The 16,082-nt window shown below is 44.6% G+C and overlaps 1 protein-coding gene and 1 long non-coding RNA gene across 4 annotated transcripts in view; one reads left to right on the top strand and one right to left on the bottom strand.

Annotated features, from left to right (window-relative positions):
* Nucleotides 1-2,962, bottom strand: part of FZD4 (frizzled class receptor 4) — a 34,369-nt gene extending 31,407 nt beyond the window's left edge. The window contains exons 1-2 of one of the 3 annotated variants that reach the window (XM_033206867.1): nt 2,866-2,962; nt 1,509-1,715 (exon numbers count right to left, since the gene is read on the bottom strand). In XM_033206867.1, the coding sequence (XP_033062758.1) occupies nt 1,509-1,640 (132 nt within the window). In that variant the 5' untranslated portion in view covers nt 1,641-1,715; nt 2,866-2,962. Of the gene's footprint in view, nt 1-1,508; nt 2,116-2,865 lie in introns of those variants that run through there. The other 2 variants (XM_033206866.1, XM_033206864.1) reach the window with 2 other exon arrangements.
* Nucleotides 2,281-16,082, top strand: part of LOC117081166 — a 56,790-nt gene continuing 42,988 nt past the window's right edge. Inside the window, exons 1-2 of the long non-coding RNA XR_004436116.1 lie at nt 2,281-2,423; nt 4,637-4,688. This is a non-coding gene — a long non-coding RNA (uncharacterized LOC117081166). The remainder of the gene's footprint in view (nt 2,424-4,636; nt 4,689-16,082) is intronic.

Here is a 16,082-nt window from a genome sequence, read left to right on the forward strand (position 1 = left end):
GCTTGGCCACTTTCCCCAGGATACATGTAATTAAAAATATATATCCCTGCAAAAGCTGTTTCTCCAACAGATTGTCACTGATGTCAGGATATGTGCTGTTTCCAAACTGAGCGCTGGAGGATCATTTCTTAAGCTTTTATAACCTAGTTCTAAAATTCTGGAACTTCCAAAGGGATATTTCAGCAGCAACAGGTCTAATCCCGACCATCTTTCCAAAACCACAAACCAAATTTTAAAATGACCTATGTAAAAACATGCACCTAGTAAGTAAGCTATATGTCTGTTTCTTATCTCTCAGAAGTTACAGCCAGAACCACAGATTTCTTTTTTTTTTTTTTTTTTTGATACGGAGTTTGCTCTTAGTCACCCAGGCTAGAGTGCAATGGCGTAATCTTGGCTCACTGCAACCTCCACCTCCCAGGTTCGAGATTCTCCTGCCTCAGCCTCCTGAGTAGCTGGGATTACAGGCGAGCATCACCATGCCCGGCTAATTTTTATACTTTAAGTAGAGACAGGATTTCTCCATGTTGGTCAGGCTGGTCTCAAACTCCTGACCTCGTGATCCACCTGCCTCGGCCTCCCAAAGTGCTGGGATTACAGGCGTGAGCCACCGCGCCCGGCCAGAAATCAGATTTCTGAAGCCTGGACAACTAACGTCTACTTTTTCCCACAACTTCTCTGTTTTCTAAATTTCTAAAAATCATCCAGCCTCAACAACCCAAACACAACCAATGTTAACACTTTAAAAATTTTCCTTTCAGTTTTTTATTACCCCAATGATTTTTTTTTTTGCAGGATTATGATCACCCTGTATATGCAAATTGTTATTACTGTGGAATAAACATTTTCTCTATCATTACATATGCTTTACATTTTTTAATGACTGCAAAAAAAATTTCTTCCAATATACCAACTACCTTCCTGTAGCTTCTTGTCACCCTCCAAGCATTAAACGTGCCTTCAACTCTTGAGGATAAGAAAGAACTCAAGCCAACCCAACCACTCCTTCATGCATGACCTCTAAAACCCTGCGGGACGCCGTGAGGAGGGGGCTCTTCAGCTGAAAAAGGTACGGTAGTGTTTCATTTAATAACACCCCAAAAATAGTGGGGAGAGGGAAGGTCGGTGAGGCATGGTCTCCTTATCTCTCCCTCCAAGTCTTAGCTGCAGCTGGCTCCCTCCCACTTGCCGACCGAGCAGTGGCGGCCAGAATCCTTGGCAGAGATAACCCTCAGCTCCACTGGGGTTAGGGGTCTGGCCAGACATGGGGGGGAAGGAAGAAAAACGGAAGGGCGGGGTGTAAGAGTGGGTTCTTTCCCAGGCCAGATGACTTACACAACGTTTTGGCTTCCAGTCCCTGAGAAAGTGGGGGTGGGGATGGAAATCAGTTTTCCAGGAGAGCTGTCTCCTTCAGGCTAGGATGATCAACTTGGCATGGGCTCTGCAAAGTTAGTTTGGAGCGTCCCTCCCCAAGGGGTCCTGCCAGGGTTGGGGGTGGGGGCGCCCACCTGCAGCTGGCTGGAGCAGCCGTACTGGATGAGCGGTGTGAAAGTTGTCAGCTGCAGCTCGGCGTCCGTCTGAAGCTCGTGCCCCACCAGGTTGGGCATCTTGGTCACGTTGTAGCCGAGGTTCTGGCACATGGAGATGCGGATAGGGTCACAACGCCGCTCCTCCTCGTCCCCGAAGCCCCGCGCCGGCCCCAGGAGCAGCAGCAACTGCAGCAGCAACCCCAGACTGAGACCGACGCCCCCGGGCGCCCCCGGGACGCTCGGCCCTGCGCCCCGCCAGGCCATGGCCAGCGTCGGGGGCAGCAGCGGCAGCAGCGGGGGCTGCTCTGGCAGACACCCCCAGTTTGCACGGGGGCGCCGGCTGCCCGCGCTGCTCCCAGCTCCCGGGAAGGGAGTGTGATGCGGCGATGAGGGGGCAGCTGCCGGCTCTCCAGAAGCTGCGCGCGACCGTGTGGGATATTAGACGTCCCGGGCCGAGGCCGAGGGACAGGCTGCGAGGGTCATGGCTGCAGGCGGCGAGCCCACAAGCCGGCGCCGGCCGCGTCCGCTCGGCGTCTTCGCGAGGCCAGCCAGCAGCCAGCGCTGCGCAGCTCTCACCGCCGGAGCCCTGCGCGGCGCTGGAGGCTCGCGGCGCGGCGGCGGGGCGGGACGGACAGGGCGCCTCTCCAATGGCCGGGCGCGGTGGGCAGCAAGGGGCGAGGCGGCGGGGCGGGGCCGCTCTCCCGCTGGAGGGGTCAGGCCCCCGCCCTCTCGCCCCCTCCTCCGGCCGCTCCTCCCTCTCTCCCTCCCTGAGCGCCCCGCCCCGCCCCCTTCCCGGCTCCTGCTTTCCTCCCACCCGGATCTAGGCGCGCAGGGGCCAGGCGGGGACTGAGCCCAGTGTCTCCAGCCGCGCCGTCCTGCCCCCTCCTCCCCCAGGTGAGAAGTGCGCCCTGTTCCGTCTGCCCCCTTTCCTTCCCGTCTCCTTTCAGCTGTAACCTAGGCCCGTGGCCACCTCCCCGTCAGGCAGAGGAACGTACACAAAGAACACGGGATTTGGATTTACACCGATTGTGGCTTTCAGTCCCGGCTGTGTGACCTTGAGCAAATTGCTCAGCCTCTCGGCGTCAGTCTCCTCCTCTCTAAAGTCACTTGGGAGGTTTAGAGAGAAAGCGTAGAAGGCTTAGCGCGGTGCCTGGTACTGCGCGAGCCCACAGCTATTTTCACTCCCGACTAGCGGCGATCCGGGCCCGGCCTCTCCCCGCCCCCAGACTCGCCCGACCTGCGCCGGGAGCCGCCCACCTCCAGCCGCCAGAGGGGAGGCGCCCCGGAGCTGCGAAGCTGCAGACCAGCCGATGGTCTCGCGCTCCGATTTCCTCACCGTATGAAATGAAATTCCACAGGGGGATTCGAAAGGAAATGAGACCGGGACTCTCCGTGCTTCTCGGCCCGCCGCCCTTCCTGTCTCGGGGACACGGTTTCTAAATAAGGTTGGGAGGGTGAGAGGGCGGGAGGGGAGAGGCTTGACCTATGACTGGGGACGAGGAAGGCGCACAACCACCGTGACTCCTCTTTCCCGGCCTCCCGGGCACCCCCTCCCCACCAGCCTGCACCCCTTTTTTTCCTTACTATTCTTCTGCTTCGGTTCCTAGGGATCTGGGGATCATGCGACCCAGGTTTGAACCCAACTTTCCTGTCTCATTACCAGCCCCCCGCGGCTTTGTGCTGGTCCACCCTCTCTCTGCTTTCCAGTCGGCCGGTAAAACTCCCAGCAGGTGGATTCCTCAACCGTTCACTTGTTGCTTGACTGTGTTCAAGCTATGGTGCCTCTCTGAGCCTCAAAGTGGCCAGCTGTAAAGTAGGGAAATTCATATCCACCTCACACAGTTGTTCAGTGAGATAATGCCTGGAAATCATTTAGCAGTGTCTGACACATAATGCTGAAGAACTTGATGATTGGTGTGTGTGTGTGTGTTTCCAAAACACTAGGGGAGATCAATTCTGGGACAGCCTCCTGCTTTCCAGCCTGGTGCTAAAGACAGCTCTAACAGCCCCAGACTGAGGATCTGGGTAAAAGACTTTTCACCCTCTTCCTGAGATCTTTTTGTTCAACACTTGCCACTGTTTCCCTGGAACTGTTTCATGCATGTTTTTATCCTCCCATTTCAACCAATTCTGTGGCATATGGCAGAGGCTAGGTGCAAGTTGGAAGAATGCCTGTGCCACTCATATGACACTCATATTCTGTTTTGTATTTTTAGTCTTCTTATATTGGCAACGAGACTTGACTGAGGGCAAAAATGGAATCAACTTTTTTTTTGGAATTTGGCTTTGTGCCTAGAACTGTGTTGGACACGGAGGAGCTGCATTGTCTCCAGTCATCATCATAAACTCCCAATGAAGGAGATTCCGTTAGCCCCTTATAGAGATTAGGAAACTGAGGCTAGAACCAAAGTAATAGAAAATGACAAGACCAACCAAACCAGGGCACAGAAGAAGCTCTTCAAAGATGAAAGGCAGGGCTATTTTCCCAGAAAAAAATTCCCAGCTGGAAATCAATATACTCAGCAATAGGATTGAATCTCTGTGTGCCTGTGCATGAAACCCTTGGCCTACAGAGATGAATAAACGATCAAATGAACAGATCAAATGATCTATTAATCATTTGGGTTACAGAGATGAATACATAATCAGATGAATAGATCAAATGAATAGATAATCCTCATCCTTTAGGACTTCACAGGAGGAGATAAAGGATTAACAAACAACAATAACTTAGTGTGCTAGTGCACAGATAGAGAATCATGGGTGAACTGAAGGTAGAAGTGGCTGAGTGTGGAGGGCTACTCAAAGGGGGATGACCTGCAAGATTTGTAGCTACTCAACAAAGTGAAGTTAGTATGCAGTTGGCCCTTCTCATAGGGAAGAGAGGTAGTGGTGGGGTGTGCTTTGTGCTGAAGATATACTTACATGGTTTATTAAACAGTGAGGTCACGGAGGAGGACCTGTCCCTCATACAGGGTCTGGCACACAAGGAACATCATTTGTGCTGGGTGAAGGAATACTGTTTTCAAATCAATAACAAACCACTCATATAGAACTCTTACTTTCAGACACTGTGTTACATGCCTAACATTCTTTATTTCTCACAGCTTGCAAAAACTGATGCTCTGAGAGGCCAAGCAGTTTGCCCAAGATTACACAGTAAGTCGTGGAGAAGAACTCATGCGTGTCTGCCTGGCCCTAAATTCTGTGTGCATGGTACTGCTCTTGCAGAGGAAACTGCTTCACGCCCAGCCTAATCCATAAAGATGACCCTTTTGTGATCTGGACCTCTTATTCCTAGACCTGGCATCCTGCCTCAGCTTGCTTGAAGCAACTGTCTCCTTTGAGAACACATAAAGAAGCCCCTTCCCTATCAGAAGCCTTTTCTGTCAACAGCTTTTCTTTCTAGTGGTGGAACTCATCACCAGTATTTTCCAAAAAAGAAAGCTAGGGGAATCACATTTCAGTCTGAATGTGGAAAGACAACAAAGACCATAACTTAGAGCTAAATCTGAATGGCCCATAGCCCCTCAGCCTCCCTCTGCTGGAGTGGTTTACACAGTCCACAATCTGCCCCTGGTGACAGCCATGGCATGTTTGTCTTTGTTACGGAAAACACTTCCCGAGGGAGTCCCAGGCAGAGGGATATCCACCCTGTGACATGCACAGCATTTCTGAGAGGAAAATATAGTGACACCTGAATGAAGTGCAGGCCATGGGCCCCTGCTAACTCTGGCTTGAGTGCCTGGGCAGTTTCCTTGGTCCAGCCTCTGAGCAGTAAAGATTCAACTGCTTTGGAGCTGTAGCAAACATGACTTCAACAGGTTCTTGGGCAGTTGGAGGGCTCTCCATTTGTATCTAATAGGAGGCTGGGTTCTTATTAACTCCGTGATGTGTTAATTTTTCAACCTGACATTTTCTGCTCTAATAGATTCTTGTAATGGTTACTAAATTAAAGGCTGCATTGAAAGACTAACATTTAGGTTAAAATGCATCACCTAAGGGGGTGGAAGCCATAAACATCCTTTCCCTCCTACGGGAAAATCTCTCATTTGCAGCTCTTTGCTAACCCAATTAAGTGCTGAAGTAGTTACCCTAGAGCCTGCTTTTTATTTCCTATGAAACAATCCAACTAATCCATATTCAGTAGCTTCCAAGAAAAGTCTTATTCCAACCACTCATGAAGAAACCAGCTTCTTTGAATCTAGATAGAACATTTAGAACTCACAAAGAGCTGTCTTGATGGAAAATGCAAGAAAGTGGTTCATTATTATCCTGCCTGGTTTTTGAGGAAAATAATTCACTGGGACTAAAACCCCATAAGTATTGGGAATTTACTGTGGAACAACAGAAGCAAAGGAAGATGCCATGACACATTCCATGTGTTTATAAATAGGGTGTTACATCTCCCCCTGCACCCAAACTAGTTATAAAACAAAAATGCGCCTACTGAGTAAGGTGGAAGGGTACACTGATCTTACTTCGAGCTGAGGAATCAAAGTTCCCAAGAGATTAACACCTATTAAGTGGCAGAGCCCAACTCCCTTAGTCCATTGCACCACTAGCTAGCAGAGAAGAATTGTCACCACAGAGCTCTTGCATTTCAAGGAATAGAAGCTCAAAATTTTTCCTCCTACCCATAAATTTAGCAAGCATTAAATGGTACATCAGACATCCTTATTTATTGGTGGTGATAACACAAAGATGAACAACTAAAAACCTCCATGGAAGGCAAAAAATAATGCAAACACGCTGTTAACATCCATAGCCTCATTTCATTTCAGTGAAATTGATCAGTCAAGCTATTAACAAATGTTTAGTGATGGGTTATTGTGGACATGTCACTGAGCTGGGTACTAGAGAGTATGTGGACCTGTTAAAGGTGGTTTCTGCCTTCAAGGAGCTTACAGTCACATTGGGGGAGATTAAGACATGAGACCAAGGGTGAAACAAGTTTTTTTATGGTTAAGTGCCTTTTGTTGAGCTCTCTTATTTCCTGTTTCCCCTTGTTGTTGTACCTAAGGTTCTGTATTATACAGTTATTGGGTTGTTTTGTTTTTGTCTCTTTCACTCTCCTCTGAAGTCAGAGGCTGTGTCTTTTTCCCTACTGTGCTCCTAAACAACATAGAACAATATTACCTGAGCCATAGAAGGCAGTCCTTAGTTATTTGTTTAATACATAAATGAATGGTTCTGGCTATAAGTGATCTGATTATTCAGAAAAAGAGGGCCTGCATTATGAGCCGGGTATAGGCAATCATCAAAATACTACCTAAGTGGTTCCAGAATGACGGTTAAGTCAAGATTATGAACCGCTCCTCCAAGTCAGGCATGGTGCACGCTTTCAGGTTTCTTTTCAAGTCAGATGTTTTGCCAATTATTTATCTTCCTTTTTATTTGACTGTGTCTATTCTTAAATCTTTTACAGTCAACAAATCTCTTTCTTTTTTTCTTTGAGATAGGGTCTCACTCTTTTGCCCAGGCTGGAGTGTAGTGGTGTGATCGTGGCTCACAACCTCTGCTTTCAGGGCTCAAGTGATCTCCAGCCTTAGCCTCCTGGGTAGCTGGGACCGCAGGTGCAAGCCAACATGCTGTGCTAATTTTAATATTTTTTTGTAGAGACAGGTTTCGCCGTATTACCCAGGCTGGTCTTAAACCCTTGAGCTCAAAGTGATCCACCCACCTTGGCTTCCCAAGTGCTGGGATTAAAGGCATAAACCACTGCGTCTGGCCTAAAAAAAAAAACCTTGACAAAAATTGTTTTTCAATTCAGAAGCAAATGTGTTTCTCTATTTCATGAATCAGCCTAAGACTTTTTTTTTTTTTTTTTTTTTTCTGTGAGACGGAGTCTCACTCTGTTGCCCAGACTGGAGTGCAGTAGCACTATCTCGGCTCACTGCAACCTCCACCTCCCAGGTTCACACCATTCTTCTGCCTCAGCCTCCCAAGTAGCTGGGGCTACAGGCGCCCGCCACCACACCCGGCTAATTTGTTATATTTTTAGTAGAGATGAGGTTTCACCATGTTAGCAGGATGGAACCTAAGACATTTTTTAAATCACTGTTTACTACTATAGCTAGTCAACCACTCATCTCATTATTGTCAGCTGAAGCCATTAGGAATCATATATGTCATGAAACAGTTGGTAAAAGCCAGGGTCTCAAGCCAAGGCATTTTAAGTCAAGGAATTACCTGTAATTGATAAGTTTGTAGAAAAATTAGAATGTAAGCTTAGCTTTGAAGGATGGGTAATTTTCCAAGAAACCTTGGGAAGCATGGAAAGGAAGGCACTTTTAATAATATTCTCATAGACACCACTCATTAATTAATGGAGATGAGAAATGAATATGAATGAAAATGATGCTAAATAATGACCAAAGAGTGAACTACCTACCACATATTGTGTATAAGTATGAACTAGACGAGATAAAGTCCCAGATGGTTTTAAACATGGCCTCAAATTCTTTGACGCTTCTCCTGTTGAAGGACGGAATTTATGTTCTCTCCCCTTGAATCAGGGAGGGTTTGTAACTTCTTCAACCAACACAGTATGCTGTAAGTGCTACTACATGACTTCCAAAGCTACATCATGAAAGGTCATGCAATTTCTACTTTGTTTGCTGGAAAACTCCCTTTGGAGCTCTGAGCAACCTTGTAAATAGTTCAGCTACTCTAAGACTGCCATGAAGGAGAGGCTACATGCAGGTTCTTCATTAGTCCCAGATGAGCCTTTCCTTCAGCCATCCCAAGCCAGGTGCCCAAAATGTGAGGAAAGAAGCCATCTTGAAAGTGGATTCTCTGGCCTCTGCTATTCCTAACCTCTACTGTTGGTGTCATCCCAACATCCTTGCTGTGCCTTTTCCAAATTCCTAACACATAAAATCCGTGATGATCATTGTTTTATTCCTATAGGTCTAGGTTGGTTTGTTGGTTAGCAACAAATAACCAGGACAGAATTAAATAGCAAGATGTCATAGGAGAGTGTGACTCAGCTAGGAAAGAATGATTATTACCTAAAGATGAATAAAGGGACTTTATAGTCTCTCTTGGGGAGAGGGATAGCATATTTTCAGTTGAATGAGGGAAAATTGTGTATTGTGAAGGGAAAGCCTTATTTTGCTATTGTCTTTATTTGGAAGTTAAGTGTGGTTAAAAGAAGTATATATGCATCCCAGGCTGACAGGGAGTAGACTCTACTAGTTTCATATTATGTTAATCTACCTAAGGTGAAATGAACTTTCCCAGGATCTCCTTCCTACATGGTTCTAGATTAGGGTAAGCTACAAGAAAAATTAACACAAGATTGGGGAGGTAGATGTGAAGCAGCATTTTTATGCTCTGAAAGTCAGTGCTGGGTACCAGGCACCATGGTGGCTCGTGCACACTGTTACTGATCTGCTGGCTCACCTGCTGGCATGGGGTAGCACCTGGGCCTGCAGTTCCTCCAACTCCTGATGATCTCCTTTATTTTCTCTGAGTCCTGGGCTAGGTGCTTGAGTAGTTCTGTTGCTTAGGACTCTAGCTTCTGCAGGTCACCTGCATTATCAAGCTTAGAGGTGGTTAAAGACAGACATGGGATCTAGTTTGTCCCTGTGGGTTCCTCTTTGCCCCTGATTTCCCAAACTTCACACCTAGCTTTCCTTTTTGTAAAGGAGTAGTGGTGCAGTAAACATACATGTGCAGGTATCTTTATGGTAGAATGATTTATAATCCTTTGGGTATATACCCAGTAATGGGATGGCTGGGTCAAATGGTATTTCTAGTTCTAGATCCTTGAGGAATCGCCACACTGTCTTACACAATGGTTAACCAATTTACACTCCCACCAACAGTATAAAAGTGTTACTATTTCTCCACATTGTCTCCAGCATCTGTTGTTTCCTGACTTTTTAATGCTCCCCATTCCAACTGGTGTGACATGGTATCTAATTGTGATTTTGATTTGCATTTCTCTGATGACGAGCATTTTTTCATATGTCTGTTGACTGCATAAATGTCTTCTTTTGAGAAGTGTCTGTTCATATCCTTTGTCCACTTTTTGATGGGGTTGTTTGTTTTTTCTTGTAAATTTGTTTAAGCTCTTTGTAGATTCTGGATATTAGTCCTTTGTCAGATGGACAGAGTGTGAAAATTTTCTCCCATTCTGTAGGTTGCCTGTTCACTCTGATTATAGTGCAGAAGCTCTTTAGTTAATTAGATCCCATTTGTGTATTTTGGCTTTTCTTGCCATTGCTTTTGTGTTTTAGTCATGAAATCTTTGCCTGTGCCTATGTCCTGAATGGTATTGCCTAAGTTTTCTCCTGGGGATGTTATGGTTTTAGGTCTTACATTTAAGTCTTTAATCCATCTTGAGTTAATTTTTGTATATGGTGTAAGGAAGGGATCCAGTTTCAGCTTTCTACATATGGCTAGCCAGTTTTCCCAGCACCATTTATTAAATAGGGAATGCTTTCCCCATTGCTTGTTTTTGTCAGGTTTGTCAAAGACCAGATGGTTGTAGATGTGTGGTGTCATTTCTGAGGCCTCTGTTCTGTTCCATTGGTCTATATATCTGTGTTGGTACCAGTACCATGCTGTGTTGGTTACTATAGCCTTGTAGTATAGTTTGAAGTCAGATAGCATCATACCTCAGCTTTGTTCTTTTTGCTTAGGATTGTCTTGGCTATGTGGGCTCTTTTTTGGTTCCATATGAACTTTAAAGTAGTTTTTTTCCAATTCTGTGAAGAAAGTCATTGGTAGCTCAATGGGGATGGCATTGAATCTACAAATTACCTTGGGCAGTATGGCCGTTTTCATGATATTGATTCTTCCTATCTGTGAGCATAGAATGTTCTTCCATTTGTTTGTGTCCTCTTTTATTTCGTTGAGCAGTGGTTAGTAGTTATTTTTGAAGAGGTCCTTCACATCCCTTGTAAGTTGGATTCCTATGTATTTTATTCTCTTTGTAGTAATTGTGAATGGGAGTTCACTCATGATTTGTTTGTCTGTTCTTGGTGTATAGGAATGCTTGTGATTTTTGCACATTGATTTTGTATCCTGAGACTTTGCTGAAGTTGCTTATGAGCTTAAGGAGATTTTGGGCTGAGACAATGGGGTTTTCTAAATATACAATCATGTCATCTGCAAACAGAGTCAATTTGACTTCCTCTTTTCCTAATTGAATATCCTGTATTTCTTTCTCTTGCCTGATTGCCCTGGCCAGAAGTTACAATACTATGTTGAATAGAAGTGGTGAGAGAGAGCATCCTTGTCTTGTGCTGGTTTTCAAAGGGAATGCTTCTAGTTTTTGCCCATTCAGTATGATATTGGCTGTGGGTTTGCCATAAATAGCTCTCATTATTTTGAGATACATTCCATCAACACCTAGTTTATTGAGAGTTTTTAGCATGAAAGGCTGTTGGATTTTGTCAAAGGCCTTTTCTGCATCTATTGAGATAACAATGTGGTTTTTGTCGTTGGTTCTGTTTATGTGATGGATTACGTTTATTGATTTGCATATGTTGAACCAGCCTTGCATCCCAGGGATGAAGCTGACTTGATTGCGGTGGATAAGCTTTTTGATGCTGCTGGATTCAGTTCACCAGTATTTTATTGAGGGTTTTCACAATGATGTTCATCAAGGATATCAGTCTAAAATTTTCTCTTTTTGTTGTTTCTCTATCAGGCTTTGGTATCAGGTTAATGCTGGCCACATAAAATGAGTTAGGGAGGATTCCCTCTTTTTCTATTGATTGGAATAGTTTCAGAAGGAATGATACCAGCTCCTCTTTGTACCTCTGGTAGAATTCGGGTGAATCCATCTGTTCCTGGACTTTTTTTGGTTGGTAGGCTATTAATTATTGCCTCAATTACAGAACCTGTTACTGGTCTATTCAGATATTCAGATTCTTCCTGGTTTCGTCTTGGGAGGGTGTATGTGTCCAAGAATTTATCCATTTCTTCTAGATTTTCTAGTTTATTTGCATAAAGGTGTTGATAGTATTCTCTAATGGTAATTTGTATTTCTGTGGGATCGGTGGTGATACCCCCTTTATCATTTTGTATTGTGTCTATTTGATTCTGCTCTTTTCTTCTTTATTAGTCTAGCTAGCGGTCTATCTATTTAGTTGATCTTTTCATAAAACCACCTCCTGGATTCATTGATTTTTTGAAGGATTTTTTATGTCTGTATCTCCTTCACTTCTGCTCTGATCTTAGTTATTTTTCTTCCTCTCCTAGTTTTTGAATTTGTTTGTTCTTACTTCTCCTGTTCTTTAAATTGTGATGTTAGGGTGTCAATTTTAGATATTTCCTGCTTTTGCTTGTACAAATTTAGTGCTATAAATTTCCCTCTACACACTGCTTTAAATGTGTCCCAGAGATTCTGGTACGTTGTGTCTTTGTTATCATTGGTTTCAAAGAACAACTTTATTTATGCCTTCCTTTTGTTATGTACCCAGTAGTCATTCAGGGGCAGGTTGTTCAGTTTCCATGTGGTTGTGCGATTTTGAGTGAGTTTCTTAATCCTGAGTTCTAATTTGATTTCACTGTGGTCTGAGAGACAGTTTCTTGTGATTTCTGTTCTTTTACATTTGCTGAGGAGTGTTTTACTTCCAATTATATGGTCAATTTTAGAATCAGTGTGATGTGGTGCTGAGAAGAATGTATATTCTGTTGATTTGGGTTGGAGAGTTCTGTAGATGTCTATTAGGTCCACTTGGTCCAGAGCTGAGTTCCAATCCTGGATATCCTTGTTAATTTTCTGAATTGTTGATGTGTCTAATATTGACAGTGGAGTGTTAAAGTCTCCTATTATTATTGTGTGGGAGTCTAAGTCTCTTTGTAGGTCTCTAAGAACTTGCTTTATGAATCTGGTTGCTCCTATATTGGGTCTGTATATATTTAGGATAGTTAGCTCTTCTTCTTGAATTGATCCCTTTATCATTATGTAATGGCCTTCTTTGTCTCTTTGACCTTTGTTGGTTTAAAGTCTGTTGGTTTAAAGTTGGTTTATCAGAGACCGGGATTGCAAACCTGCATTTTTTTGTTTTCCATTTGCTTGGTAGATCTTCCTCCATCCATTTATTTTGAGCCTATATATGTCTTTGCCCGTGGATGAGTTCCCTGAATACAACACATCGATGGGTCTTGACTTTTTATCCAATTTGCCAGTCTGTGTCTTGTAATTCGGGCATTTAGCCCATTTACATTTAAGGTTAATATTGTTATGTGTGAATTTGATCCTGTCATTATGATGCTAGCTAGTTATTTCACCCATTAATTGATGCAGTTTCTTTATGGTGTCAATGATCTTTACAATTTGGCATCTTTTTGCAGTGCCTGGTACTGGTTGTTGCTTTCCATGTTGAGTGCTTCCTTCAGGATCTCTTGTGAGGCAGGCTTAGTGGTGACACAATCTCTCAGCATTTGCTTGTCTGTAAAGGGTTTTATTTCTTCTTCACTTATGAAGCTTAGTTTGACTGGATATGAAATTCTGGGTTGAAAATTCTTTCCTTTAAGAATGTTGAATATTGGCCCCCACTCTCTTCTGGCTTGTAGAGTTTCTGCCAAGAGATGTACTGTTAGGCTGACGGGCTTCCTTTTGTGGGTAACCCAACCTTTCTCTCTGACTGCCCTTAACATTTTTTCCTTCATTTCAACCTTGGTGAATCTGACAATTATGTGTCTTGGGGTTGCTCTTCTTGAGGAGTATCTTTGTGGTGTTCTCTCTATTTCCTGAATTTGAATGTTGGCCTGGCTTGCTACGTTGGGGAAGTTCTCCTGGATAATATCCTGAAGAGTGTTTTCTAACTTGGTTCCATTCTCCCCGTCACTTTCAGGTACATTAGTCATACGTAGATTTGGTCTTTTCACATAGTCCCATATTTCTTGGAGGCTTTGTTCATTTCTTTTCACTCTTTTTTCTCTAATCTTCTCTTCTTGCTTTATTTCATTAATTTGATCTTTAATCACTGATATCCTTTCTTCCACTTGATCAAATCAGCTATTGAAGCTTGTGTATGCTTCACGAAGTTCTCGTACTATGGTTTTCAGCTCCATCAGGTCATTTAAGCTCTTCTCTTCACTGGGTATTCTAGCTAGCCATTCGTCTAACCTTTTTTCAAGGTTTTTAGCTTACTTACAATGGGTTAGAACATGCTCCTGTAGCTCAGAGAAATTTGTTATTACTGACCTTCTGAAGCCTACTTCTGTCAACTTGTCAAACTCATTCTCCGTCCAGTTTTGTTCCCTTGCTGGCAAGGAGTTGTATTCCTTTGGAGGAGAAGAGGCGTTCTGGTGTTTGGAATTGTCAGCCTTTCTGGTCTGTTTTCTCCCCATCTTTAGAGTTTTATCTACCTTTGGTCTTTGATATTGGTGACCTATGGATGGGGTTTTGGTGTGGATGTCCTTTTTGTTGATGTTGATGCTATTCCTTTCTGTTTGTTAGTTTTCCTTCTAACAGGCCTCTCAGCTGCAGGTCTGTTGGAGTTTGCTGGAGGTCCACTCCAGACCCTGTTTGCAGGGGTATCACCAGAGGAGGCTGCAGAACAGCAAATATTGCTGCCTATTCCTTCCTCTGGAAGCTTCATCCCAGAGGGGCACTCGCCTGTATGAGGTGTCTGTCAGCCCCTATTGGGAGATATCTCCCTGTCAGGCTACACAGGGGTCAGGGACCCACTTGAGGAGGCAGTCTTTCCATTATTGGAGCTGGAACGCTGTGCTTGGAGAACCACTGCTCTCTTCAGCGCTGTCAGGCAGGGACGTTTAGGTCTCTAGAAGCTATCTGCTGCCATGCTGCCATTTGTTCAGATATGCCCTGCCTCCAGAGGTAGAATCTAGAGAGGCAGTAGGCCTTGATGAGCTGCAGTGGGCTCTGCCCAGTTTGAGCTTCCCTGCCGCTTTGTTTACACTGTGAGCATAGAACCACCTACTCAAGCCTCATCAACGGTGGACCTCCCCTGACCAAACTCCAGCATCCCAGTTGATCTCAGACAGCTGCGCTAGCAGTGAGCAAGACTCGTGAGTGTGGGACCCACCAAGCCAGGCACAGGAGGGAATCTCCTGGTCTGCCAGTTGCGAAGACCATGGGAAAAGCATAGTGTTTGGGCAGGAGCATACCATTCCTCCAGGTACAGTCACTCACAGCTTCCCTTGGCTACCACAGGGAAATCCCGCAATCCCTTGCACTTCCTGGGTAAGGGGATGTCCCACCCTACTTCAGCTCACCCTCCATGGGCCGCACCCACTGTCCAACCAGTCCCAATGCGATGAACCAGGTATCTCAGTTGGAAATGCAGAAATCACCCATCTTCTGTGTGGATCTTGCTGGGAGCTGTAGACAGGAGCTATTCCTATTCCGCCATCTTGGAAGCAACCCCTCCTCAGTGAATATTTCTTAAATGAATAAATCGATACAGTACCTACTGTTAATCTCCCCATTTTGCAGATGAGGAAACAGAGTATCTGATAGATTGAGAAACTTGCCTGAGGTCCCACAATAAATGGCCGAGTTGATATTCCAACACAAGTCTGTCTGACTCTACAGCCTGTGCTTTTAATCATTATGCATGCCACCTTAGACAGCTTCATTGCCTCCCTAGTTTTCTCTGTAAATTTTATTAGGGTATATTAGCATTGCAAGGAAATTTGATAATCAGCTAGTTCCTTGCCTAGTCATTATAGTAAGTTTAATCAGTTAACAACTATTGATTGAGTGTTTATAGTATGCATTGCTAAGGTAACTGAAATTCCTCCCCAAAATAGGGTAGACATTAAGGATCACTCATTTATCACATCCTGAAAATTTCCAGATGCCTATATTTTTATCTGATTTTCCTTTAGTAGCCCTTCAGGAGTTCAAGACCAGCCTGGCCAACATGGCAAAACCCTGTCTCTACTAAAAAATACAAAAATTAGCTGGGTGTGGTTGCACACACCAGTAATTCTAGCTACTTGGTAGATTGAGGCAGGAGAATCGCTTGAATCTGGGAAGTGGAGATTTCAGTGAGCCAAGATCACGCCACTGCACTCCAGCGTGGGCAACAGAGTGAGACTCTGTCTCAAAAAAAAAAAAGAAAACAATTTTCACACCAATGTAAAGAAACAATAGCAGCTGATAGTATCCATTAGACTATCAGAGACCTGGAAGGAATGTTCCAGATCATCTGCTACTGAACACCGCTTAACAGATAAAGCAGTTGAGACCCAGTGAATGGAAATAACTTATCTAATCCAGGGTTCAAACTAGAGATCCCTTACCCTGTTCCCAGGACCCTTCCCACCATATCTAACTCTGTCTTTCCTCCACCTACCTTCTCCAGAAACTAGGATTTCTGTGGAAACCAGGTTTTGGGGTAAATAGCAGTAAACCCGTCAGTCAGACCTGAGACTTCAGACTGCATACACCAGGAGCTAGGTCATAGGTTGCTCTGTATATTCCAGCCCTTTCCTGTTCTCTATATTACTGCCGCATGTTGTCATTTGCTGACTAAGAATGAATAAACATTCCCTGCCTGCCTGTCCTTCAGAGTGGCCAATCACTCCTCTCCCTCTGCCATGCCATTTCTCCTTCCT

Source organism: Trachypithecus francoisi, unplaced genomic scaffold (genome assembly GCF_009764315.1).
Source record: "Trachypithecus francoisi isolate TF-2019V2 unplaced genomic scaffold, Tfra_2.0 Lachesis_group8, whole genome shotgun sequence".
Lineage (NCBI taxonomy): Eukaryota > Metazoa > Chordata > Mammalia > Primates > Cercopithecidae > Trachypithecus > Trachypithecus francoisi.